This window comes from Procambarus clarkii, chromosome 36 (genome assembly GCF_040958095.1).
Source record: "Procambarus clarkii isolate CNS0578487 chromosome 36, FALCON_Pclarkii_2.0, whole genome shotgun sequence".
In the NCBI taxonomy this organism is placed as follows: Eukaryota; Metazoa; Arthropoda; class Malacostraca; order Decapoda; family Cambaridae; genus Procambarus; species Procambarus clarkii.
In genome coordinates this window covers 30,371,807-30,398,429 of record NC_091185.1, presented here as the reverse complement: position 1 = coordinate 30,398,429, position 26,623 = coordinate 30,371,807, and the positions used below count along the sequence as shown (strand labels likewise).

The following is a 26,623-nucleotide window of genomic DNA, read 5'->3' as shown; positions in this document are numbered from 1 at the left end:
CACAGTCCCTTGGTGCCTGTCGACACTGTCTCTTGGTCCCTGTCGACACTGTCCCTTGGTGCCTGTCGACACAGTCCCTTGGTGCCTGTCGACACTGTCTCTTGGTCCCTGTCGACACTGTCCCTTGGTGCCTGTCGACACTGTCCCTTGGTCCCTGTCGACACTGTCCCTTGGTGCCTGTCGACACTGTTCCTTGGTGCCTGTCGACACTGTCCCTTGGTCCCTGTCGACACTGTCCCTTGGTCCCTGTCGACACTGTCCCTTGGTGCCTGTCGACACTGTCCCTTGGTTTTGGGGATTTATCTTGGGTAAAATTCCCTTTTTCACTGTTCTCGATATATTAAAAGCAAATTATACATTGTACTTTAATAGTTATAGGTGCGTATTTGTAAAATAAATATATATATATTTACCTGTAACGTCTGTACGACTCGGATGGCCTCATAGTCGTACACGACATTAAAGAGAATGATTAAATATGTCAAAAAACACAGCAGGCAAGTTTTTCAGGGCCACAAAGTTGTGAAGAGCGCGCCCGCACGACACGTCCTCCCACTCCCAGCAGCAGATGATAACTGGCCAGTGCTGGTGGCAGGGCTGCCAGACTTCGGGTGCTGGAAGTCACGACTTCAATACAAGTCACGAATTTGATCTATAAAACTAGCCAAAATATTATTTTTAACGATTGATTCCCTTTACAGAGTACACAGGCCAGCTTATCTTAACAGTAGCCGGAAAGAATAGTAAGTAGCGACAAATATATCTGGCTTTTCATTTGGGTTACAAGTAGCCCAATAGCCTGGCGAGAGCACACCTTTACTCCGGGCCGTAGCAGCTGCCACAGTGTAACTTTTTTGTTATTCCTGTCAAATTAATTTTTTTCCCGTTTAAAGTTTGTGCTTAGTTGAAAGGCCGCGAGTATAGCAAGCTGTGAATGCGTACAGAGTCCTGCAGGAACTTTCCCTGCTGAACAAGTACAGTCACAAGCAAAAGTTTCTTTCATGGGCGGGGAGGGGTTAAAGAATTGTAGCATTTGGAGTTTTAAATTTCGACATTTTATACCGAAAATATGTAAATTAGTGAAACCGGCGGTTGGCCAGATTTTGCCCAAATTGACCAGCAGCTTTCAAAATACGATGCCTATCCGTAATATGATTCTTAGGCGTTATTTATGAGCGGAATTCAGGGTGATTGCACGTATTTGGAATTGTAAATTACGACTTTAAATACCTTCCAGCTACCCCCATCTAGCCGGAAGGTATAGGTCTATCTATACCTATGACGACTCTATAGTTCAATGATCAGCAAAGGTAATATAGCACAAGATCTAAGTTATTCGACAAGACTGAGTACTTGAGGTAAATGTATTAAACAATACTGAATAATAAACAATAATATTAAACAATTGTTTAATATATGTGTATCCATTGCTTATATTAAGTATATAAATATACGTGTTGGTGTTTAGAGAGGTAAATGAAATATTGCAAAGCAAATAGTTAACAGAACAACCTCAACCCAAACACAGGACAACACAGACAATGTAACAAAAACACACAAAATTATAACACACATACTCCGAACCGGACACAAAATCAACCACAAAGCACAAATAATACGTATGTTTAACATAACAAACCCCCTGAAAGGCTCACAACACACAAACCGTGTCACACCGAAAACGCTACATCCCTGGAAACACAAACCGAAACTGTCTCTATTTTCCGCTTGTTACAACTTGTAATAAAGTTGTTACATCTTGGCTTAACGTGTTTATGACGTATTAGAACGTTGTTACAACTTGCTATATTGGTTGTTATAACTGGTTAGGAGGTGTTAAAACTTGTTCGAACGTTGTACCAACGTCGTAGTTTCGGTGTGTGTTTGGCGGGATGCAAGTGGCGGAAGGGTGAAGACAACCCATACACACATTTTCGCGGATAATCCTTCTCCGGAAACTGCAAATAGTACTCCTCCCAAACCACCTGCAGGTCTTCCGGAATCGAACCGCCAGGCGGGGCCTTAGGGCGCCTCAAAAAAATCAGGAACTCCTTTGAGAAAAACCCGCACCCCGGGCACCCACACGGTGGACGAACTCCCGGACCTCAGCCTCACCCAACGCCACACCAGCTTCCGACACAGCGCACCCCAAGACAAGGCGACTGCTTCCCCGGAAGAGGTCAGCAACACGGGGGGGGGGGGGCGACACCACAGGGAACGAACGTTCAAGAGGTTGCGACACAGGAGCCGAAGCAGCAGGGGGGTGACCATATGTTGCCGCTGGTCCGTGGAGCATGCGGCACAGACACAGAGCCCTTGAGGACCATCACTAGGTCACAAGCCTCATCAGGCACCACAGGAGGGGACTCAACCTCCCATTCCGAGGAGCCCAGAGCAGGGGGCACACGGGGTCCCACACAGAAACCAACACGGAACCCCCAACACCTACGCCCGCATCCTCCGCATGAACCTCCACCACCACTGCCGAAACCTCCATATCACCAGGTGCAAAATATGACCCATCGCCGTTTTCAGTAATTGGCATATTTTCGGTATAAAAAGTCGAAATTTGAAACAAAAAATAGGTGCAGAGAGTCAGAATTCGGCTCAAAAATCACGCTCAGGAGTCAAATTTGCGACATTTCAGATATTTTGAAAACTGCAGGGGGGGTTTGGGCAAAATATGACCCATCGCCGTTTTCAGTAATTGGCATATTTTCGGTATAAAAAGGCGAAATTTGAAACTGAAAAAAGGCGCAGAGTCAGAATTCGGCTCAAAAATCACGCTCAGGAGTCAAATTTTCGACATTTCAGATATTTTGATAACTGCAGGGGGGTTTGGGCAAAATATGACCCATCGCCGTTTTCAGTAAATGGCATATTTTCGGTATAAAAAGTCGTAATTTGAAAATGAAAATAGGTGCAGAGAGTGAGAATTCGTCTCAAAACTCAGGTTCATATGTCAAATTTCCGACATTTCAAATATTTTGAAAACTGCCGGGGGTTTGGGCAAAATATGACCTATCACCGTTTTCAGTAATTGGCATATTTTCGGTATAAAAATTCGAAATTCGAAACTAAAAATAGATGCAGAGAGTGAGAATTCGTCTCAAAAATCAGGTTCATGAGTCAAATTTCCGACATTTCAGATATTTTGAAAACTGCAGGGGGGTTTGGGCAAAATATGACACATCGCCGTTTTCAGTAATTGGCATATTTTCGGTATAAAAAGTCGTAATTTGAAACTGAAAATAGGTGCAGAGAGTCAGAATTCGGCTCAAAAATCACGCCCAGGAGTCAAATTTCCGAAATTTCGCATATTTTGAAAACTGCAGGTGGGTTTGGGCAAAATATGACCCATCGCCGTTTTCAGTAATTGGCATATTTTCAGTATAAAATGTCGTAATTTGAAAAGGAAAATAGGTGCAGAGAGTGAGATTTCGGCTCAAAAAACACGCTCAGGAGTCAAATTTCCGACATTTCAGATATTTGGAAAACTGCAGGGGGGTTTGGGCAAAATATGACCTATCACCGTTTACAGTGATTGGCATATTTTCGGTATAAAAAGTCGAAATTTGAAACTGAAAATAGGCGCAAAGAGTCAGAATTCAGCTCAAAAATCACGCTCAGGAGTCAAATTTCCGAAATTTCAGATATTTTGAAAACTGCAGGGGGGTTTGGGCAAAATATGACCTATCACCGTTTACAGTGATTGGCATATTTTCGGTATAAAAAGTCGAAATTTGAAACTGAAAATAGGCGCAAAGAGTCAGAATTCAGCTCAAAAATCACGCTCAAGAGTCAAATTTCCGAAATTTCAGATATTTTGAAAACTGCAGGGGGGTTTGGGCAAAATATGACCCATCGCCGTTGTCAGTAATTGGCATATTTTCGGTATAAAAATTCGTAATTTGAAAATGAAAATAAGTGCAGAGAGTGAGAATTCGGCTCAAAAATCACGCTCATGAGTCAAATTTCCGACATTTCAGATATTTTGAAAACTGCAGGGGGGTTTGGGCAAAATATGACCTATCACCGTTTTCAGTAATTGGCATATTTTCGGTATAAAAAGTCGAAATTTGAAACTGAAAATAGGCGTAGAGAGTCAGAATTCGGCTCAAAAATCACGCTCAGGAGTCAAATTTCCGACATTTCATATATTTTGAAAACTGCAGGGGGGGTTTGGGCAAAATATAACACATCGGCATTTTCAGGAATTGGCATATTTTCCTTGTAAAAAGTCGTAATTTGAAACTAAAAATAGATGCAGAGTCAGAATTCGGCTCAAAAATCACGCTCAGTAGTCAAATTTCCGACATTTCAGATATTTGGAAAACTGCAGGGGGGTTTGGGCAAAATATGACCTATCACCGTTTACAGTGATTGGCATATTTTCCTTGTAAAAATCGTAATTTGAAACTAAAAATAGGTGCAGAGAGTGAGAATTCGTCTCAAAAATCAGGTTCATGAGTCAAATTCTCGACATTTCAGATATTTTGAAAACTGCAGGGGAGTTTTGGTAAAATATGACCCATCGCCGTTTTCAGTAATTGGCATATTTTCGGTATAAAAATTAGTAATTTAAAACTGAAAATAGGTGTAGAGAGTTCGAATTCGGATAAAAAATCACGCTCAGGAATCAAATTTCCGAAATTTCAAATATTTTGATAACTGCAGGGGGATTTGGGCAAAATATGATCTATCGCAGTTTTCAGTAATAGGCATATTTTCGGTATAAAAAGTCGAAATTTGAAACTGAAAATAGGTGCAGGCAGAATTCGGCTCAAAAATCACGCTGAGGAGTCAAATTTCCGAAATTTCAGATATTTTGAAAACTGCAGGGGGGTTTATGTAAATATGACCCATTTCCGTTTTCAGTAATTGGCATATTTTATGTATAAAAAGTCGTAATTTGAAACAAAATTTGTGCAGAGTCAAAATTCGTCTCAAAAATCATGCTGAGGAGTCAAATTTCCGAAATTTCAGATATTTTGAAAACTGCAGGGAGGGTTGTGCAAAATATGACCCATCGCAGTTTTCAGTAACTGGCATATCTTCAATATAAAAAAGTCGTAATTTGAAAGGAAAATACTTGCAGAGAGTGAGAATTCGGCTCAAAAACCACGCTCAGGAGTCAAATTTCAGTGTTAGGCATAGTTTTTCTACCAGTTCCTTTATGACTAGATTGAATTCCATCCCCACCTGGGGCTTTTGAATCTTTTAGTTTGTCGATGCTCTTCCTGATTATGTCGCATGTCATGGGTATATCCTTAAATTCATTCTCTTCACCTCCTTCAAACATTTGTGGGTGATGGGATGTCATTTAACCTTTCTAGTGCAAACACTGATGTAAAATATTCAGTGTGTTTGCTGCCCTTTTATCATCCATTATAATTTGGTTATTTCTTACCTTTTTAAAGGTCCTACAGTCCTTTGTTTTTACTTCTTACTGTATATAGGCACAGAACTTTGGATCTTTCTTTTATGTTTTCTTTCATAGTTTCTTTTGGCTGATCTGATTTCTTGGGTTATCTTGAGGTTATCTTGAGATGATTTCGGGGCTTTAGTGTCCCCGTGGCCCGGTCCTCGACCAGGCCTCCACCCCCAGGAAGTAGCCCATGACAGCTGACTAACACCCAGGTGCCTATTTCACTGCTAGGTAACAGGGGCATAGGGTGAAAGAAACTCTGCCCATTGTTTCTTGCCGGCGCCCGGGATCGAATCCGGGACCACAGGATCACAAGTCCAGTGTGCTGTCCGCTCGGCCGACCGGCTCCCCGAGTGGCCGAGTTTGGTGCCCTTTTATGTATCTCATAATCAATGATCATCATCGTGGATGTATACATTCTCCAGAGGTTCCGCTTAGATATCAATTCTTGTTTTACTGCCTGTGTCATCCATCTAGTTCCCTTTTTTTTTCTCTCCTTTATGTCACATTTTTTAACGAGTTCCGTGATGACTTTTTTCAAGTTATACCATGACGCTTCCATGCCATGTTCACCTGTCAGCTCCCTCCAGATGTTTTGCAGCTCCTCTCTCATTCCTTGACAAGTGTCCCCGATGGTAATCTGGAAATTCGTCATCATGGACCTTTATGTGGTTTCTATATTTGTAGTCCATCTTAAAATATGGTGATCACATGAGGGGGGATTAGCTTTTCCCAACCTGAATTTGATCACTCATGCCCTCTTATGATGTTAGATCCACCTCATTCTGATCCACTTCAAGATGGCCCAAGGTGATCATACCGACAAGGTATAATACATTTAGCTGTTGGACATGTAAATCTGTTGTATAAAATCAAATATACAAGAAATACAGTCTTGTTATAAAATGTATCTAAAGCAATTTGTTAAAAGAAACTAAAACCTTAAACCCTGACTACAATAATAGAACGAGAAATATGCCTAAACTAGAAATCTAAACACCCTGCATAAATTAAAAATACAGTATTCTAGTCAATACTGTATTCTACAATTCTAGTCAAAAATACTAGTCACGTTTCCATAGAACTAAATTAAAACTTACAAAATAACCCTTTTACCTGCAGGTACTGTACGAACAGTTAATAATTATTGTGTACAGGCTGACTCGTATTCAACTGAGGGAGTCATTCTTACAATACTATGAAAGTATGTGTGACTACAATGATGGAACTGTAATGTATATTGCATTTCTGGCTCAAAAATTTATAAATTTAAGTAAAATAAACACAAATTTTAAGAGCGGCACTTTTTTTTTTAAGTAACTATCAATGGGAGAATAAACAAGTAAATCAAACTTCTGGTTTACATTTAATAACAAAGAAAATCACACGTTACAAATATTTCCTTTGACAGACATAATATTCACAAAAGAACAGGCAAGTGGATAATCATTTCAAGTCAGGTTATTCAAACTTCCAAGGGTTGTCTTTCACAGAGTGAATCAGTCGGATGGCTTGGTCATATGCCTGCATATCTGAAATAAAGATAATTTAGGTGTTAATCTTGAGGTTATCTTGAGATGATTTCGGGGCTTTAGTGTCCCCGCGGCCCGGTCCTCGACCAGGCCTCCACCCCCAGGAAGCAGCCCGTGACAGCTGACTAACACCCAGGTACCTATTTTACTGCTAGGTAACAGGGGCATAGGGTGAAAGAAACTCTGCCCATTGTTTCTCGCCGGCACCCGGGATCGAACCCAGGACCACAGGATCACAAGTCCAGTGTGCTGTCGTCTGGGCCGACCGGCTCCCTGTTGTGTTGGTATCACCCATGTGTATTGCACTTCACCTACTCCACTCCGCATTTCCTTCCATGACTCCATGTGTAAAACACAGCTCAATCTTCATCATAACTATTTTCAGCCCACATACATACACTAACAAATTTATTTCTTAAGCAAGCATACTAATCTCTCAATATTTTCTTACAATGTACTGTACCTGTTAACATTTTATAAATTTTGCTAGAATTTACCTACTTAATATTATCTGTTAGATTAAGGACCTGCCTGAAACGCTGTGAGTACTAATGGTGTTCAAGAATGTAAACACAATGCTACGTACTCTCACAAACCCAATGAACCTTCTTGTATATTATAAATAAACTTTATGTAAATAAGTTTCAGTTCCATATATTATATTCCCCATATTAATGTTCCATACTAACATTCAATCCTTTTCTTATACAGTACTATTTATCTATCTTACCACTATTCCCAACAGCTTTGACCAAGCTATTTTAAATAGTATAATAATATTTAGACGATCGTCAATAACATTGTGGTACAAAAGTTGATTCACTTTTGACTGTTGTGTATATTTAAATATTGTTATTTTATAATATAATGGTTAAAATAATATATTGTATTTAAGTTTGTTTAAAAGTTTTTATGCAATGTACAGTACAATAGTTTAAAATTACATAAGGCAGATGCTAACACAGCTGCATCTCGACAGTCAAGCTTGGTAGTGTCTTGGGCAAACAAGCCTTGCTGATATAAACCTTTGTTTGTTCCGTTGAACAATCTGCACCAAACAAACTGTTCAGACCATCCAGGAATTTGTTAAAGTGCAGTTCATTAAGGCAAGGACCTACTATAAATATAATACTGTACTGTACATAATATTTTAATGTTACTACATCCCGATAAACAGTACTGAAAGTCTTGTAAAACCTACCAAAATTCTTGGCATCGTCCAGCGGGAAGGTGATGTACGACTTGCACACCAGTTGCCGGCCCTCGGCTACCCCGTGAATTTCAACGACACCTTCCAAAATTTCCTGTTTGAATATAATTTAATAATATAACTTTCCTCAGTAAAATAAAATATAAAATTATAAAATAATTCTATACAGTATTATCATAATTAATTCAGACAAATGGCAAAAGCCATGCCACAGTAATATAGTAAAGAAACATCTAGTGTTAAATAAAATGGAATGCCATTTTTTTGGATGGTTCTGGTACACTGGCCTCTGGTATCACACAAACATCCACAAGGCTCCTGGACTTACGCAAGGCAAATGAACACCAGGATCAGAATTTAGTGTAATAAAAGAGACAAGGAAAACATAGGGATCATAGATCAACTTAAGTACGTAAATTCACCCCGAAAGTACAAGTGAAGCAAAATAAACTATTAGTATGCATCTTGATGAATGAGAGAAAATATGGAAACACGTGAAGTGGTTTTTTAAAAAGATTAGCAACCAATGCACTAGTATCCAAGTACAGTACTGTACACCACCAGATGGTAGCCCAAGTCACCCAAGGATTCATCTTGCCTGCTTGCCTTACTCTCAATTTGCCCCCAATCCCCATGGGAATTAAAAGCAAAGAAAGGCAGGGACAGTGAGCAACTGATGCCATCCAAAATAGGGAATTTCATTACTGTACCTTCAACGCTTGATTTCTGGACTGGCCCTCAGTACTATTCTCACAAACTATGCTGTGGGGCCCTTAGTACTATACTCCCATACCATGCTGTGGGGCCCTTAGTACTATACTCCCATACCATGCTGTGGGGCCCTCAGTACTATACTCACATACTATACTATGTGGCCCTCAGTACTATACTCACATACTATACTATGTGGCCCTCAGTATTATACTCACATACTATACTATGTGGCCCTCAGTATTATACTCACATACTATACTATGTGGCCCTCAGTATTATACTCACATACTATACTATGTGGCCCTCAGTATTATACTCACATACTATACTATGTGGCCATCAGTACTATTCTAGAACCCCCAGTGTATATACATACTCCCAATGTTGCCTTGGAGAGGAAACCACCTTTGAGGTAAAGGAAACAGATCAATAAAGAACCAGACAAAAATGGCGGATTGACTTATTTGGTGAGGTCTAAAAGAAGGCTAAAAGGCTAAAACCCAAGGCTAAAAGAAGGATGAACTCAGTAACTAGAAAGATGCCCAAGTACCACACAATAATTGGATCCAAAGCTGTCTAACTCCCATTTATCTATTTACTGCTAGGTAACAGGGGCATCAGGGCGAAAGAAACATTTTGCCCATTTGTCTCCGCCTCTACCGGAGATCGAACCCGGAACTTCAGGATTACGAATCCGAAGTACTGTCCACCCAGCTGTCAAGACACCCGGAGCAACCGGCTGACCCGGTCTGCTTCACTCCTCTTCCCCCAAACAAGGAGGGAGGGAGGGAGGTGAGTTGAATGAGGTAGCACCAATTTCATGAAATTTTGATTGTTTACATATGGGGGGGAGGGAATTCTTTTAGTGATTTTGAGATCTTAATATATTATATACAGTAACTAGCAGTGGTCTGCTTTGCTTTGCTGACTTTGTGGGTGCATCCCCAGTGGTGGTGGATATGATTACAATTCACTGACAATTATATCATAGTGCCACTGTTCCATGTGCCTCATTAGAGGGGGGGCCAGGTATTGGCTCATGGTCCCCAGTAGGCCTAAAAGAACTCCACAACTGATGGCAACTAGTCGTCTGGCACTAGATCTGTATTGTAGCTTCAGGGAGCCGCAAGGGGCTCCATCCACAAGAGTGAGATGAAATGTGAAGGAGGACAAGAATGACAAAGACCAGGCTGACTAAAGCACGGACAAGCACAGCTGGCCAGCAAGACAAACCAGTGAAACAGAATCCCACTACCACCGACCACACGAGAGCAGCAAGCAACTTGGACAATATCCTTAAGGCAGCAACTGCATGAAAGTGGAGGTCCCAAAAAGGAGGGCACTCGATCCCCCACAGAGTAGATAATTCTGACGAGGAGAGACATCACCTGAATAGAGGAATTAGCCCCATAATGATAGAGGTATTACGTGGAGAAAAACATTACCTGTAGAGGCTGCTGGAACCTAACCTGCACCGGCTGGCCATCACTTGCCCTCACTGTAACCATTCTGCCTGAAGGGTCCACCTGAAAACAAATACAACATTAATTTTGTTGCTCTCAAAATGGAGATGCAAAATAAACTAAATCTATGAATGTCATGATTATTGCCAAAGAGAGAGAGAGAACCCATGGTCAACACATGTCCTGCCAGAAACACTATGCATGTTAGTGGCTTTGCAAAAATATAACAATCCCAATCTTATATAATCTCTCCAACCCTTCGTACCGTCTTGTGAATAAATTATTATTAATATTATGTCAAAATTTAATAATTGATGTAGTAAGTACAAGATGAAGAGGTGTTGGGAATGGTGGCAGTACAGTATAGGAAAATGCATAACAAAGCAAGCATTAGTAGTCGTCTTAATGAAGCACTGTTTACAATAGATTTAGAATTTTGTAAGCTCCAGAAACTCTTAGTACATTATGTAAAATAAAGAGAAATGATCATTTACATCATCACCACAAATCATTATCATTGTTACGATTTTTTCTTCCTTCCTTTGCCATAAGACTTTCCAGAAACTCTCGAGTGTAAGTAAAGATTTTATAAGGTCCACAAGTGCTGTACTAGATGCACATACCAATCATGTAACATTACCACATATGCTGTACTAACTCATAAATAAAAACTTATTGATTGATTTAGACAACAGAAAGGATTGGTACCACAACTGAGCTACTTCTCAAGATTGATTAATATATATATATATTATATATATATATATATATATATATATATATATATATATATATATATTACAGGGCAAGCAAGGCAAAATAATATTAGTGCCACCGCTGCACCGGGCGTGACACCGCTGCACCGGGCGTGACACCGCTGCACCGGGCGTGACACCGCTGCACCGGGCGTGACACCGCTGCACCGGGCGTGACACCGCTGCACCGGGCGTGACACCGCTGCACCGGGCGTGACACCGCTGCACCGGGCGTGACACCGCTGCACCGGGCGTGACACCGCTGCACCGGGCGTGACACCGCTGCACCGGGCGTGACACCGCTGCACCGGGCGTGACACCGCTGCACCGGGAGTGACACGACTGCACCGGGCGTGACACGACTGCACCGGGCGTGACACCGCTGCACCGGGAGTGACACCGCTGCACCGGGCGTGACACCGCTGCACCGGGAGTGAAACCGCTGCATCGGGAGTGACACCGCTGCACCGGGAGTGACACCGCTGCACCGGGAGTGACACCGCTGCACCGGGAGTGACACCGCTGCACCGGGAGTGACACGACTGCACCGGGCGTGACACCGCTGCACCGGGAGTGACACCGCTGCACCGGGAGTGACACCGCTGCACCGGGAGTGACACCGCTGCACCGAGAGTGACACGACTGCACCGGGCGTGACACCGCTGCACCGGGCGTGACACCGCTGCACCGGGCGTGACACCGCTGCACCGGGCGTGACACCGCTGCACCGGGCGTGACACCGACACCGCTGCACCAGGAGTGCCACCGCTGCACCAGGAGTGCCACCAATGAACTAGCACTGCCACCACTAACCTTGTCCACCTCACCCATCAGCACCACGGGACGACTGTTGTACTGGGCCAGTAAGGCACCGTTGACCCGCGTGCGAGCCTCGCTTACAACACCTTCCATCTTCCTTCAGTCCCGTACACACGCTGATCCACCTCAAGCAGCCCCGGAAACACAGGAATACACCTCAACAAGTCCTATAGAGACGGAGAGACTCTATTGACTCAGCTCAACAAGTCCTATAGAGACGGGGAGACTCTGGCTCACAGGACCTTCCCGCGTAAAGTTGTAAACAAGCCTCATCACATGTTTACATCATATACAAAACCTCCACGGGGGCAAACACGCCTAAAATAGACTTTATAACATTTAAATAATGCATAGATTAATTATTTCCCTGTTTTTTTTAGCTATAAATAACTTGGTTAGTTATTAGTGAATCTGTACTAGTGTGTGTGATCTCGACGTTCGGACATTCGTGGCGTTGGCTTCTTCTCCGAATTTACTTGAATTTATGTGAGGGTCACCATCTCTCTAGTGGCCTCGACGAGGACAGGAAGCCTGTGGCTTGTCAAAGGTCCCTCCCATTTATGCTGGTGATTTTATCAGGATGAACCTTAATTGATTGATTGATGAAGATTAAGCCACCCAAAAGGTGGCACGGGCATGAATAACCCGTACGTGGTGGCCCTTTTGAGCCATTACCAGTATCAATAGATGATACTGGAGATCTGTGGAGGTGCGACTGCACCCTGCGTGACGGGAGATGTCTCCCGGGGATGATGAACCTTAAAATGAATGCAGTGTTTTCGCATGTACGGCTTCAGCAGGTAGACAGTTCCATGGGTTCATATATCTATTTTTATCATAACTCTATGGATGAAAAAATAGGTTTTGTGGCCTGCATTGCGGCTTATTGAGCTTGCAACCTTGTTCGTGTTAGAGCAGTTTACGTTCAAGTACGTTTATTAAGACAATAAAAACCATCTCAAAGGGATAAAGTAGACACTCAACAAGCCACAATGTAGAACTGAGAACAGTAGATGCTTTTTCACCCACAGGGTCTTAAACCCATGGAACCGCCTACCCACAGAAGCCGCAAATGGCAAAAAAAGTTAAATTTAAAATACAGCTTGGAGATGATACACGATTTAAAGATGTACACGTTCGCAAGTGCTTGCGTAACTACTTCGTGAATCCTCGGGTCTTCAACTTGAAAGCCAAGGACTTGGACTACCTATTCTACAGGAGCTGTTAAGACTTTTAGACTTGCCCGAATCTCTATATGCAAGTTATTAGCTTTGCGAGAATGTATTATCTACTCACCAAAATTTCACAACAGCCCATTGTACTTCAATGTTACTTTTTGCAATAAGAAAATAAACACAAAATGAAAATAGATTTAAAGTGAGCGCTAAAAAGGTGCAAAAGTTAAGCAGGCGATACAGCTAATGAATTTTTCGAGAAATAGATTTATTTTAAATGTTTATCATAATATTTATTATGAAACATTAATTGACGATATACAGTCAGACCAATAGCACTTATATCATTACTGAGTACTGAAAACTGTGTTAATTAAATGATTAAATAACGTTAACATAGATAAATAAGTAAATAGATGAATATGTGATTTACATACTAGTATAATAACTTACAGGCATAAAAAACAATTCTATATTTCAAAAGCATGTCACAGAGTATAGAGCTAGTCACCAATAGTCGTATTTAGGAATAATTTAATAATATCTCAAGACTTTATAAAGATGTTATGAGGCGCCTCGACTCACATAAACAAACTGTCGGCGACTCTGTTGTTGATTCCTGCTCCTGGCGACTCTCACTGCCGGGCGACTCACTAATTGGCGACTTTTACTGCTTGGAGACTCACTAATTAAATCCTCTCACTGCCTAGCGACTCACCAGTAGGCTGTAGTCACGAGAGGAGGAACATTGGGGTGCACAGCGCCTGGTATAGAGGAAGAGGACCATGAGTGGTGGAGTCTATGGTGGAGGTGAGTGGTGGTAATTACCTAACAGTGCCTACGTCTAATTACCACAAGCTACACAAAGCTTCCTGGCAATACGTTAGTAATGAATAAATATGATAGGTTAGGCTGACCTGACCTTACCTAACCTAACCTAACTTAATCAAACCAAACTTAACCTAACCTAACCTAACCGACGCTTGGATCGTCGACTTGATTTGGCATCACCAGCTCTTTATTTTCGTCTAATGTCTTTATAAAAAAATACTTTTTCAGATTAAAATTATGTTTTTCGTGTTGTACATTCAGCACCAACATTATAATGAGTAAATATATCATATTCATTACTAACGTATTGCCAGGAAGCTTTCTGAAGCTTGTGTAGCTTGTGGTAGCTTGCAATAATTAGACGGACCGCCTAACGGTGCTACGGGATAGGTAGGCCTAGCTCATTTTTTTTTTGCCCTGGTGTTGGACCTGTTGTGCTATAATTTAACTTTCCTGACTTTGAATTCTTTTATCTAATCTGACCCTAAAGGTGGAGATGAATTTGGCTTCCACAACTCCTTTTCAGTGCATTGCACTTGCATATACAAATAATGCAGTGCCCCCATGGGTCTGTGTCCAAATAATGCAGTGCCCCCATGGGTCTGTATCCAAATAATGCAGTGCCCCCATGGGGTCTGTATCCAAATAATGCAGTGCCCCCATGGGTCTGTATCCAAATAATGCAGTACCCCCATGGATCTGTATCCAAATAATGCAGTGCCCCCATGGGTCTGTATCCAAATAATGCAGTACCCCCATGGATCTGTATCCAAATAATGCAGTGCCCCCATGGGTCTGTATCCAAATAGTGTATTAGTTGGGGGAGCGAGCAAATTTATCAAAAGGGGCACATTTTCAATTTGTTTTTTAACTCTAGTTCACTTGCATAATAAAAGTTGAATCACATTATATTTTATTATTTTTTATCACATGGCCTTGGAAGTATTTGCTAGACCCTCTTCTATGTTTGGCCAACTCTGTGTTTTAAACTGTCTACTTTATCTCATATGATGCATTGGTTGGTGTTGACATCTGGCGAATCAAAACAAACCACGACGTTGCTATCTTCTCTGACGCTGGATGATCCCGTGTAGTTTCATCTCTCTCATGTCACAAGTCGCAACCCCAGTCACTTCATAAAGTAAACCACCTCATAAAACACCTTTATATAATTTACCCAAATTTACCTGGGGGCCAATTAACACTAGTGGCCTGAATGAGGACAGGAAGCCAGCAGCTTGTTAAAGGTCTCTTCCCCCCCCCCCCCACCTTCTCATATTTGTGCTGTTGATTTATTCTAGTTGGATTTTATAATTCAACAGTTCTGTTATTTACACCATCTGCAGGTACGTGGTTCCATGGGTGAAAAAGCATCTCCTGTTTTTGGTTCTACACTGTAGCTTGTTGAGCTTGATACCATTGCTCCTTGTTTGTGTTATACCTGACATTTTGAAGAAATTGTCCAGATCAACATTGTCCAATTTGTTTAGTATTTTAAAAGTTTTCATAACATCTGCCCTGTCATGTCTGGTTTGCAGTGTTGTTATATCTGTGGCCCTCAAACATTCCTGGTATGAGAAATGACTTAGTTCTGGAATTATTATTATTTTTTTCTTTTTCCCAGTGTTGAACCTTCTCCAACGCAGCTATGTCTGTCTGAAGATGGTTGGGATCAGACCGCCGTCATGTCATCACCTGCTGGTTGCTTGTGCAGCTTTAGGGATTTTCTCATCTCTTCCTCGAGAGTTCCTCTTGGGCTTCAGCTGGTTTTCTTGGACCTGTGTGGGTTGGAAGCAGTCACCCAGGGGGGGGGGGGGCACTTACATTACAGGCAGATGCTGGAGCCTCCATTCTGGACGCCTCCCAGGGCAGGGGCGACATGGACTTTGATGGTTAGTCCCCGACAGGAAAACGTCTGCTGGAAAATGAGCCGGCGAAAGTAGCCCCAGTGCAGGACACTGAGAGAATGTCCTCGCCTACAAGGGATGTTTCATTTAGATGTATCTTCTTCCTCATTTGTGGTGGTCCTTATCCAGTTGACGACAAGTCAGTGCCTCTTTATGAATCTCCATACCTTAAGTGCTGCACTCAAGGTTTGTGTGTTGTGGGCACATTGCCTGCCTGAGACAGTCCATTCCCTGGGTATGTGTGCGGCTCTTAAGCTACATATCAGGGTGCAGGCTCTATCCCACATCCGGCTGTCGGACATAATCTCACTGGGGGGGACTGGCCAGTCAGATGTGGACAGGTGTTGTCCCAGGAGTAGTAGTTTCGGGCCTGGTATGGGAAGATCGAGCCAAATATAATAATAATAATACAGAGAGAGTTATCGCACTAATGTGATGTGTCAATGAGAAAATCCGTAGGAGCCGTGATGAAGGTTAAAACTTATGCTGTGGGTGTTCCCACGCTCACACCCTAGTCGACTAGGCCACAACATGGCATAAGAATTGCAACCTGGAGTTCTACTGAATACACAAGGATTTCTGAGGATTCTACTGAAGCCAGAACAGAATTTTCACACAATCCCCCCGTCCCCCCGTGCACTTTGACTGTCTTTGCTTTGTCTTTTGCACATTTTGCTGTTTAGATTCACAATTTCAATTTGATAATTGTCCAAAATTAACCAATGTTTAGTATTTTTACCAACCTTATAATGTGTGGGGTTTATGTAGTAGTAGTAGGAGCCTCCAGACTTCCAGTGATTTCAGCAGAAATTTGGTTGTATGACATTTTTACAACTCACGGTGGTCTAGCGGTAGAGTATGCAGCCTGGCAATGATAGGTTTGAGCCCACCCCACAGCCCCAGTGGATTTTCTTTTTAGTATTTTTGTTCTAACAACTTTAGGCTACTGTTATGAAAATAAACCATTATGTTACTTTGTTCTTGCAGATGAGGTGGGAGCGCTGGTGTTTGATCCCGGCCACTCTTCACTGCGGGTTGGCTACGCCGGTGAAGATTCTCCCAAATTTGATATTCCATCGTGGGTTGGAGTTGTTGAGGACATAGACACCAACGAAAAGAAATATTATGTGGATACTGTTGCTCTCCATGTTCCCCGCAAAGGTATTACAGAACTAGTACTGCAGTTGTGTGGTCGCAAAGGTGTTACAATACTAGTACTGTAGTTGTATGACTACAGAGGTATTGCTAGCATGGTTATGGATATAGGTATTGTTAGTACTGTACTGCAGTTGTGGGGTTACAAAGGTGTTATAATACTAGTAGTTGTATGACTACAGAGGTATTGCTAGCATAGTTATTGGTACAGATATTACTAGTAGGTGTTGTATGACTACAGAAGGGTTATTATTAATTGTGTGACAAGCAGGTATTAAAAGTTGTTATGGGGAACTCGCTATCCTGATATGTTTAACTGCAATATTCTATTTTTATATAGTCTGGCTTAACTTATTGCTTATAGATAATACTATGTAGATGTACATATGCTTTTAAGATGCTCCATGTTCATTTGCAACTGGTGTTTGAGTTGTTCGTAGGATTGGGGTTGGGGGGTTGGCACCTGTTGACAAACTGTAAAATAGGCCGTGTCCTTGCCTACAATGGAACTAATAGTTATGTGGAAAAGATCATCAAAAAGAAGGTAAATCAATATGTAGCCACTGATCAAGAGTGGCACTAAAGAGCCTCACCCACCCATAAAACTCGGCTACAAGAATAGCTCGCAAGATAAGAAAGTCCTTAAAAGGCATAATTGATAGAAATGTGATCCCTTCTAACACTGAAAAGAATAGTCTACCATTTGCTACAAGACTGCCAGTTTGCTGATGAAGAACTCCCCTGACTCCAAACGGAACACCTTAAGGGAGTGAATGTTGTCTATGCATTTGCATGCTCCCTTAGGGACTGTCATTCCCAAGAATCTTAGTATATATAGAGGCAATACTACAACATCTCTTTCAAGGTGCTTAGCAATGCACACCCAAGTAGGCTCTATCAGGAATCAAATTACTGTACTCTATTTCTACACATGCACCCAGTCCATTGACGGAAATATTCCGCATCTGGCCCCACACAATTGTAAAGTGAACTTTGGAGAGTTAATTTGTTCAACTTTCTTAACAAGTGAAGAACAAAAAAATACCTGTACTGTATAGAGAAAATTCAACCTAGAATTGATGATTAAACCACAACTCTGAAGATGGAGAAGTGACGCCGTTTCGGTTTGTCCTGGACCATTATCAAATTGTGTGATGATGTTAGCTTCTTCAGTCACATTATTGTGACTCATTGTCGACCTAGAATCATTAATCTATCACTTACTGCCATATTCAACATATACATTTATATCTATATAACATATACATTTATATCTAAACTCTATAATCTCTAAACTGTCTTTGTAAACTATCAGTATGTAATCTGTCAATATAATTACTGTACCTGTGTAATCTATCTAATCTATCTCAATCGTTGAACTCAACCTTCCCAAAGCTTATTTAAGGCTGTGTGACTAGGTCAAGGGTTACAAAATGGCTACTGCGATCTCCAGAGTTTGAGCAGCAAACTATACCCTTTCTTTCCTACTTGGGATAATTTATATCATGAAGAATTTGGTTAGTTTTGTTGATTGCTATAGTTATACATTTGTGAATTGTGAAACATGTAGTAAAAAGGCAGGATTAAAGAACATTTCCAAATAGGATGTAACTCGTGTTAAGTTTACATTGACGACCTAACGACGTTAATGATTTAAATATTTATTATATTGACCAGGAAGTGAGGTGGTGAACTACATGAAGGAAGGCATGATTGAGGATTGGGACACCTTTGAGAAAGTTTTGGACTACTCCTATGAGAAGTGCATCAAGAGTGAATCCCAGTACCATCCCATCCTCTTCTCAGAAGCCACGGTAATGCTCTCTTAAGTCTCGTTTCATTTACTGTATTTGTAAAGTGAAGGTCCTTTGGTTTTAGTTGTCCCAGGAAATGCTGCCAGGTTCTGTTTGCTACAGCTGTATTATTGCATTACAGTATCTGATGGGTTACTTTACTTTTGTTAGTTATATTACTGCAACATCAACCTGATCAACCAGGCTGTGATTTATACGTCAGGCTGTGAGCTGCCGTGTCCAATAGCCTGATTGACCAGTCCAGCAACCAGGAGGCCTAGTCAAGGACTGGGTCACGAGGACGCTAAGCTCCGAAATTATCGCAAAGTAACCGCAAGGTAACATCTGGTAAATTGCTGGATTTCCCGAGATATCCTGAGATATCTGGCTGCCAGGATTAGTCGACATTCTCCACCAACTCATTGGGGAACTTTCCACAATACCCACCACAGACACTGGATAATGCTCAGTCTTGCCATAAATTCAACTAGAAAGTGCATTTGTGAAATAATCCATGACCACTCATTTTTGGATTACAAAGCCCATCAAAGAGTGCTCTAGCTAACTTGTGGATGGCCCACAATAAAAACCCAGGCCATACTTGTTATTTTCTTACCTGACTGGTCTTGGCAGCAGGTTGAATTGACTGGACTGGAACTATTCAGTAAAATGGTCTGTTAATCTCTCTGAACTTTTTATTTATGCATGGGCTTGTAGTACATTTGTAAATGTGGTAAAAGACTGAAACATTGCCACAAAAGAGGATTGTTACCTTATCTTTTACTGTCTTGGTTGTTTTGTTTTTCAGCATCAATATTACCTTTAATTTCTTAATTTCTGCACTTTTACTGCAGCAGGAGTAGTGGGAAGTTTAATGGGTGCCATGATGTAGGAATATAAGTCAGAAAGCTTGTCAAGCACAACCATAAGAACTGTGAGAGTATTCAAAAGGCTCAAATTGCATTTGTTGAAACCTGCCTTCACTGGCATCAACAAAGTGTTCAAGCTGCTAGCCAGCTAGTACAGTTTGTTCAAGCTGCTAGCCAGCTAGTACAGTTTGCTCAAGCTGCTAGACTGCCAGAACAGTTTGTTCAAGCTGCTAGCCAGCTAGTACAGTTTGCTCAAGCTGCTAGACTGCCAGAACAGTTTGTTCAAGCTGCTAGCCAGCTAGTACAGTTTGCTCAAGCTGCTAGACTGCCAGAACAGTTTGTTCAAGCTGCTAGCCAGCTAGTACAGTTTGTTCAAGCTGCTAGCCAGCTAGTACAGTTTGCTCAAGCTGCTAGACTGCCAGAACAGTTTGTTCAAGCTGTTAGCTAGGGGAGCTGGTCGGCGGAGCGGACAGCACACGAGACTTGTGATCCTGTGGTCCTGGGTTTGATCCCAGGCGCCGGCGAGAAACAATGGGCAGGATTTCTTTCAACCTATGCCCCTGTTACCTAGCAGTAAATTAGGTACCTGGGTGTTAGTCAGCTGTCACGGGCTGCTTCCTGGGGGTGGAGGCCTGGTCGAGGACCAGGCCACGGGGACACTAAAAAAAAAGCCCCGAAATCATCTCAAGATAACCTCAAGAAGAGAAGATAGACTGTCAGTACAGTTTGTTCAAGCTGCTAGACAGCCACTGCAGTTTGCTCAAGCTGCTAGACAGCCAGTACAGTTTGTTCAAGCTGCTAGCAGCTAGTACAGTTTGTTCAAGCTGCTAGCCAGCTAGTACAGTTTGCTCAAGCCCATGCTCAACTTATGTAAAGCAAAATTTCAACCACACTTCTGAACTTGGTGTGAAAATAATAGCCTAAATACACTGAATCACTGTTCTCCAAAACGGCATAGCGTGCAGGGTGCTGGTAGTAGTAGTACAGTAGGAATCCATCAGTCTCGAGAGACTAAGGAGTTGCACTCGGGTTGTCGAGGCCGGAGTGTCTTCTCCAGGGTGCAAAGCCTGGGTAGGTCGATATGGAGGAGAAGCTGTTACCCATGCAGCAGGTACCCCCTCTCCACATTGCTGAAATTGTCCAATGGAAAGGCAAATACCAATACGCTTGGTTCCAGCACCATCACAGGAGCTGCCAGAATGAGGTTGAAGTTAATAGTAAACTGCCTTAGGGGCTCCAGCTCCGGATTTGTCCTCGAGGTTGACTCCTGAAGCCCGTCCCAAAAGGGGGTATGGCCACGAGGCAGCAGAGGTTTGATATCAGGGTTTTCCTGCCCCTAGATGAGCTACCTTCCCACGCTGTCGAGTCCCATCTACCCGGAGCAACTGGTTGTAAGGCGCCAGAGGCATGAGCTCGTGCATGAGGATGAGGAAACTGGTGCTGGTATTACTGTACTGTTTAACATACCGTCATACAGGTTGTCGGCGATTGCGACTCGCAGAAAGCCGAGTAATGTAGCGATGGACTTCAGTATTGTAACATTTCTTAATTGTATACAAGTGCTGATGAAGAACTTGGATGTTGTTTAGCATTTTGATAATAAAGATGTTGGCATTTTAAGTTGGTATAATTTATTTTGTTGTGTATTTATACTTTCCCTTCTATTTCAGTGGAATGCAAGAGGCAAGAGAGAGCGACTTTGTGAGCTTGTATTTGAGAAGTATCAGGTTAGTCTGGACATTATTTTTAGATGTATTGTAGTTTCTTTGAAACATTAATTTTGTGTTAAATTATTTTGGAATTTGTGTTGATTTTGTTAACCAAAAAATTGATTTTTTTTATATACAGTACAGTATAACATAACATTAAATGCACTCTTTATTTTTTTTTAATGTGTTCTAGGTACCTGCATTTTTCCTGGTGAAGTCTGCTGTTCTTGCTGCTTTTGCAAATGGCAGATCAACTGGCCTGGTCTTGGATTCTGGTGCTACTCACACTTCTGCAATTCCCGTTCATGATGGCTATGTTCTCCAGCATGCAATTGTCAAGTCCCCACTCGGTGGAGACTTCCTTCTGAACCAGGTAGGAGCTCGCTGAACTATGTTGATTATGAACAAGATTTATGAATCGTTTTGACTTTAAAGGTAAAATTTCTGACTGTTGTACTGACTTCAAAGTAGCCATGTACTCACCTAATTGTGCTTGCGGGGGTTGAGCTCTGGCTCTTTGGTCCCGCCTCTCAACCGTCAATCAACAGGTGTACAGGTTCCTGAGCCTATTGGGCTCTTATCATATCTACACTTGAAACTGTGTATAGAGTCAGCCTCCACCACATCACTTCCTAATGCATCCCATTTGTGGCCTAGGTGCTGTGTCTAGTAATTACCTAAGTGTAGTTATAGGAGGAGAGCTACGCTCGGGGTGTCCCATCTTCCCAGTACTCTTTGTCGTATAATGCTTTGAAACCACTGACGGTTTTGGCCTCCACCACCTTCTCACTGAGCTTATTTGAATCGTGTACCACTCTGTTTGCCAAAGAAAACTTTCTAATGTTTTTGGAGAACAGATTGTATTCCAGAGATTTTTTCATGGGTACTCTCAATGTGTTAATATTTAATCTAAGATTTTGTTTATATTTTCAGGCAAATAACTTCCTTAAAGAAAATCAAGTGGATATAATCCCTACCTACATGATCGCTGACAAGCAATTAGTTAAGGAAGGTGATCGGCCCAAGTGGATAAGGAAGAATAATTTACCCGAGGTGACGGCCTCGTGGCACAACTACATGAAGCGGGAAGTAGTTCGTGACTTTCAACAGACGATGCTTCACTGCTCCGAAGCTCCTTATGATGAAGAAACCATCACCGGCATCCCCACAGAACCATACGAGTTTCCCTCTGGCTATAATAATGTGAGTTTTATGTAAACATGTTCTTTGTAGATGAGACTACTGTATCAAGTTACAAGATATATCAGTCAATTATATTACTGTATAGTAAAGTAATCCATTGGTGGTGATACAAGCCAAGGAAGAAGTTATGATGAGGTAAGGTGATTATCAAGGGAAAGCGCCAAGCCTTTACGACTATATAGCACTGCGGAGGGGCGAAGATGAGGATTTGGGATGGGGCGAGGGGAAGGAATGGTGCCCAACCGCTTGGACGGTCAGGGATTGAACGCTGACCTGCATGAAGCAAGACCGCCGCTCTACCGTCCAGTCCAAGTGGTTGAAAGTCAGCTTAACATGACCAAAATATAAAAAATTCTGTCTGCCCAAAAGCAGTTTTGCTCTCAGATTGCTCCAGTACTATACTTGCCTAGTTGTACATGGCAGGAGTCCTGTACATGGCAGTCCTGCTCCTAGTCACTCTAGAAAGAGAACGCAGACAACTGTACAGAAGAAAAAAAATTGCAGAAATGCTTAATTACAGTACTGTACTTTGGCATCGTGATGACATTCACGCAGTTATTAAAACAATACTTGCAGTTCGGGTAATGACATTAACACAATCAATTCATTTTTGTTTTTTCTTATTAGTGAGTACTGTATAAACATTGTTAGTGAGTGAGTGAAAGAGTTTAACATTGGGTACCCTCGATCTTGCGCTCACGGGCAACGCCCGGCCTACCTTGCGATGCGTTGCGGGTGGCCCGCTGGGTCAGGAAAACACTCATATTTGATTACTGCAGTATGTATAGTGTTTGCTTGAAGGCCTGGTGGCTATACATATTTTCTCATTATTATGTAGTTTTTCTCAAGATATATCATCCATGTGGGTATTACTTTCCTAGTTACAGTACTTTATTTGGCTACCATGTTGGACAATTGTCACTGGTTTAAAGTGGGACTATAACTTTTTCCACACTTGGTTGCCACCTGTGGAAAGGTTGCTGTTTACAAAGATGCTTGTGAAAATAATCTCTGGTGGACCCAAGATAAAATTCTGTCCAACTCAACTACAATACTTTATTTCCAAATCAATTAGGACTTTATTTTTTACACTGTCTTTTGACACATCTAGGATTCTGTTATAGTCCAAAATCCAGTGTGTCTGGTACTGTACTGTTAATTCCTCGCTTTGAACCAGCATACTGTACTTTTAATTGTTCATTTCCTCCTGTCTTAATCTGTTACCCAGTCTTTATGTCTGGATTTTATTCTTCACATGCAGTTTACTATTAATAAACTTTCAGAATAAGCTTGAATTCATTTTTCATTTGTTTACTATCCCTTTCTCAAAGTTCCTATCCTCTTCCTTCCAAAATCCATGTTGTGATTTTGATCGTGTTTGTGCTTCTGATACTTGTAGGTTAGGTCTCTTCCAATATTGGTTCCATTTTATGATTCTTAAACCTCTAGCACTTTTGCAATTTCTGTGTACACATTTGGGTTCCATTGCTACATGTATTTTTTGTTTTTAATTTGTATATCTTTTTACATCCTCTCTTGAGTTTCTCAATTTTATGGATTCCACTGAGGATCATGTCTCCACCCCTATTTTTCCTGTCCAGCATCATTAAGTTTAGTTTCCTCAGTCTATCCCTAAGTAAGCTATCAGGACAGATTGATGAAACAAAACTCAATGATCTGGATTATGTTGAGTGTCATTAAGTTTTGAGAATCTCTTAAACTTCGTGCTTTTTGAGATGGGGGCTCCACACTGGTGCGGCTTATGCACTGGTCAGATGTATGCTGTATGAAACCTTTTGAATGCTTCCATGTTTAGGTTCTTAAAGGATTTTCTGATGTCTGCCAGCTTTATATGTTGCTGATGTGTGTTAAAAAATTATACAATACTATTACATAAATATTAATAGGTATATTATTATTTTATAATGGTTTTCTGTTTCAGGAATATGGAACTGAACGCTACAGAATCACAGAGAGCCTATTCGATCCCAGTTACATCAAGGGTGTTGGGTCAACAATGCTTGGCATGTCACACGTTGTTTCAACAAGTATTGGCCTGTGTGATATTGACCTTCGACCGAGTCTCTACTCTGGTGTGATCGTCACGGGAGGAAACTCGCTCCTCAATGGTTATGTTGATCGTCTTAATCGGGACCTGTCGAGCCGAACGCCGCCTAATATGAGGTTCAAGTTGATTTCGGCCACAGGAACGACGGAAAGAAGATTTGGATCTTGGATTGGAGGTTCAATTCTTGCTTCATTGGGATCTTTCCAACAGATGTGGATCAGCAAGCAGGAGTATGAAGAATCGGGGAAGTCTCAGGTTGATCGAAAATGTCCGTGAAACTTATTATACAGGTTAATGTATAATTACTTTTATACATTAGACATTTTATACTTTTGGTTTTAGAATACCAAAAGCTTGTGTAATAGCAGTGCTGTATATGTTGCATGCCATAGTAGTATTCTCTTTTTTTAACATAATTGAAATTTACATGAATAGGTTTCATAAAATAAAATTGATTAAAAGTATCCTTGCCGTCTTGGTGTAAAATAATAGCAACACCGGTTTGCAAACATAATAAAAGATTTTAAATTGTAGTTAGCAGTGATAAAGGATTAGCCCAGAGAGATTGATACACCTATCTTTAAAGAAAAATTGCTATATAGTTTAAAACTTTTCAAGTTAAAACCCGTGTGTGTGTTAACTCGATCGGTTGTTGGTGAATAAGAACTCTATTATATGTAGCACTAATACTGCTTGCTTCCTGGCTTACCATAAATGCTATTCTCTCTCTCTGCAAACCTGTTAGTTCATCTTCCTTTACCCCTGCCGAACTAATCTGTCATGAGATTAATGGTTGGGAAGAGAGGTGCCTAGATGGCAGTGATGGCAAGTTAGGTACAGTGCACAGTACATGTATGTGATTAATGCTCAAGAAATGGCATTAGTGGAGCCATTTTTATGGGAAGTGAATGACTATTTCCCCAACAGTTGATATGGAGTACCTTACTCCCGGTCTGTGAACAACTAATTACTTTGTACATGATTTTTGCTAGCGTGATGATGCTAGGTATCCCGTGATCCTGCCGTGTGTGTGTGGAAGTGCGTATGAAAGGCAGTCACTCTGATTACCTCTGGGTGTTCAACATTTCTATTGCATTTTTGTCATAAAAGTGAAAAATATTGTAAAGGTGATGCCATTATCATCAATGGATAATAAAATTATTTGGTATAATGAGTTTTGTTTAGCAGAATTCTCATCCTTTGCATAAGCCATTACAACTATTCCAGACTCTGACACATCTGAAGGGAATGTTGTCAATTTCTCTTTCAAAATCTGCCACGCTCGTGTTGATATCAGTTATATTTACAGGGGTTTGGATATCACACATAAAGAAGTTGTCCGATCTTCGACTTTCATGGTGTTTATTGGAGTGCTAAACATGTCCTCATACTGCTTTTTTTTTAAGATTTCACTAATTTCTTTGTCATCCTCAGTGTATGAACCTTCACTCGTACGAATAGGTTCAATACTGGCAGTGGATTTTGCTTTTGATTTTGCATATGTGAAGAAATATTTTGGGGTTTTTCTTTATTTCTTGAATTGCTTCTGTTCTAGTTGCCTCTCTTCAATCTAATATTCAATCAATCGGTACCACAGAGACGACTACAAAACTAAGGGCTTCTGTACTTTTGCAGACCATTTGAACATTAATTGTTGAGTATGAGGACCTAAGATCAACCTCATAACAGTAAAACGCCACAGAAAGTACAGGCAAAACTAAACCAACTTTTGTCTTGACGAGAGAAGGAATCAAGGTAAGTGGGGATCTGCCCAGTGTCAACCATCCTTGTTCTAGTATCCAAGTGCACCACCAGATGGCCACTTGGGGTCACTTAAGGTGCCAACTCACCTGCTTCACTCACGTGCCTGGTACAAGTCCATTCGACTACTAGTGCAACAATTGCCAATACAGTATATATTTTTTGAAGTGGGATTTGCATTCCTTAGGATTTAGTTGTCCCATGGGAAAAATGCTTGGTATTTCTATATTC

The 26,623-nt window shown here is 41.4% G+C and overlaps 2 protein-coding genes across 2 annotated transcripts; one reads left to right on the top strand and one right to left on the bottom strand.

The window, feature by feature from the left end:
• Window positions 1-6,775: 6,775 nt before the first annotated feature.
• Window positions 6,776-12,185, bottom strand: LOC123756290 (replication protein A 14 kDa subunit). Its single transcript, XM_045739363.2, has 4 exons — window positions 11,916-12,185; window positions 10,330-10,410; window positions 8,162-8,264; window positions 6,776-6,960 (listed from the first exon to the last, which is right to left on the bottom strand). The coding sequence occupies exons 1-4, from the start codon at window positions 12,012-12,014 to the stop codon at window positions 6,890-6,892; spliced, it is 354 nt and encodes a 117-aa protein (XP_045595319.1). The 5' UTR covers window positions 12,015-12,185; the 3' UTR covers window positions 6,776-6,889.
• A 1,474-nt stretch (window positions 12,186-13,659) lies between these two features.
• On the top strand, window positions 13,660-25,802 carry Bap55 (Brahma associated protein 55kD). Its single transcript, XM_045739253.2, has 7 exons — window positions 13,660-13,906; window positions 16,822-16,995; window positions 18,667-18,803; window positions 21,322-21,378; window positions 21,554-21,733; window positions 22,294-22,563; window positions 24,506-25,802. Exons 1-7 carry the CDS (start codon window positions 13,882-13,884, stop codon window positions 24,905-24,907), a joined length of 1,245 nt encoding a protein of 414 aa, XP_045595209.1. The 5' UTR covers window positions 13,660-13,881; the 3' UTR covers window positions 24,908-25,802.
• The last annotated feature ends 821 nt before the right edge of the window (window positions 25,803-26,623 follow it).

What these genes read in the sequence shown, in the direction of transcription:
- LOC123756290 (XM_045739363.2), bottom strand. Translation starts at nt 12,014, where the DNA reads ATGGAAGGTGTTGTAAGCGAGGCTCGCACGCGGGTCAACGGTGCCTTA. An exon ending in GGTTCCAGCAGCCTCTACAG is followed by an intron (nt 8,265 to 10,329) that starts GTAATGTTTTTC and finishes ATATTCAAACAG; the next exon opens with GAAATTTTGGAAGGTGTCGT. An exon ending in GGACGATGCCAAGAATTTTG is followed by an intron (nt 6,961 to 8,161) that starts GTAGGTTTTACA and finishes TCTTTATTTCAG; the next exon opens with ATATGCAGGCATATGACCAA.
- Bap55 (XM_045739253.2), top strand. Translation starts at nt 13,882, where the DNA reads ATGAGTGGTGGAGTCTATGGTGGAG. An exon ending in TGGTGGAGTCTATGGTGGAG is followed by an intron (nt 13,907 to 16,821) that starts GTGAGTGGTGGT and finishes TTGTTCTTGCAG; the next exon opens with ATGAGGTGGGAGCGCTGGTG. An exon ending in GAGACTTCCTTCTGAACCAG is followed by an intron (nt 21,734 to 22,293) that starts GTAGGAGCTCGC and finishes TTATATTTTCAG; the next exon opens with GCAAATAACTTCCTTAAAGA.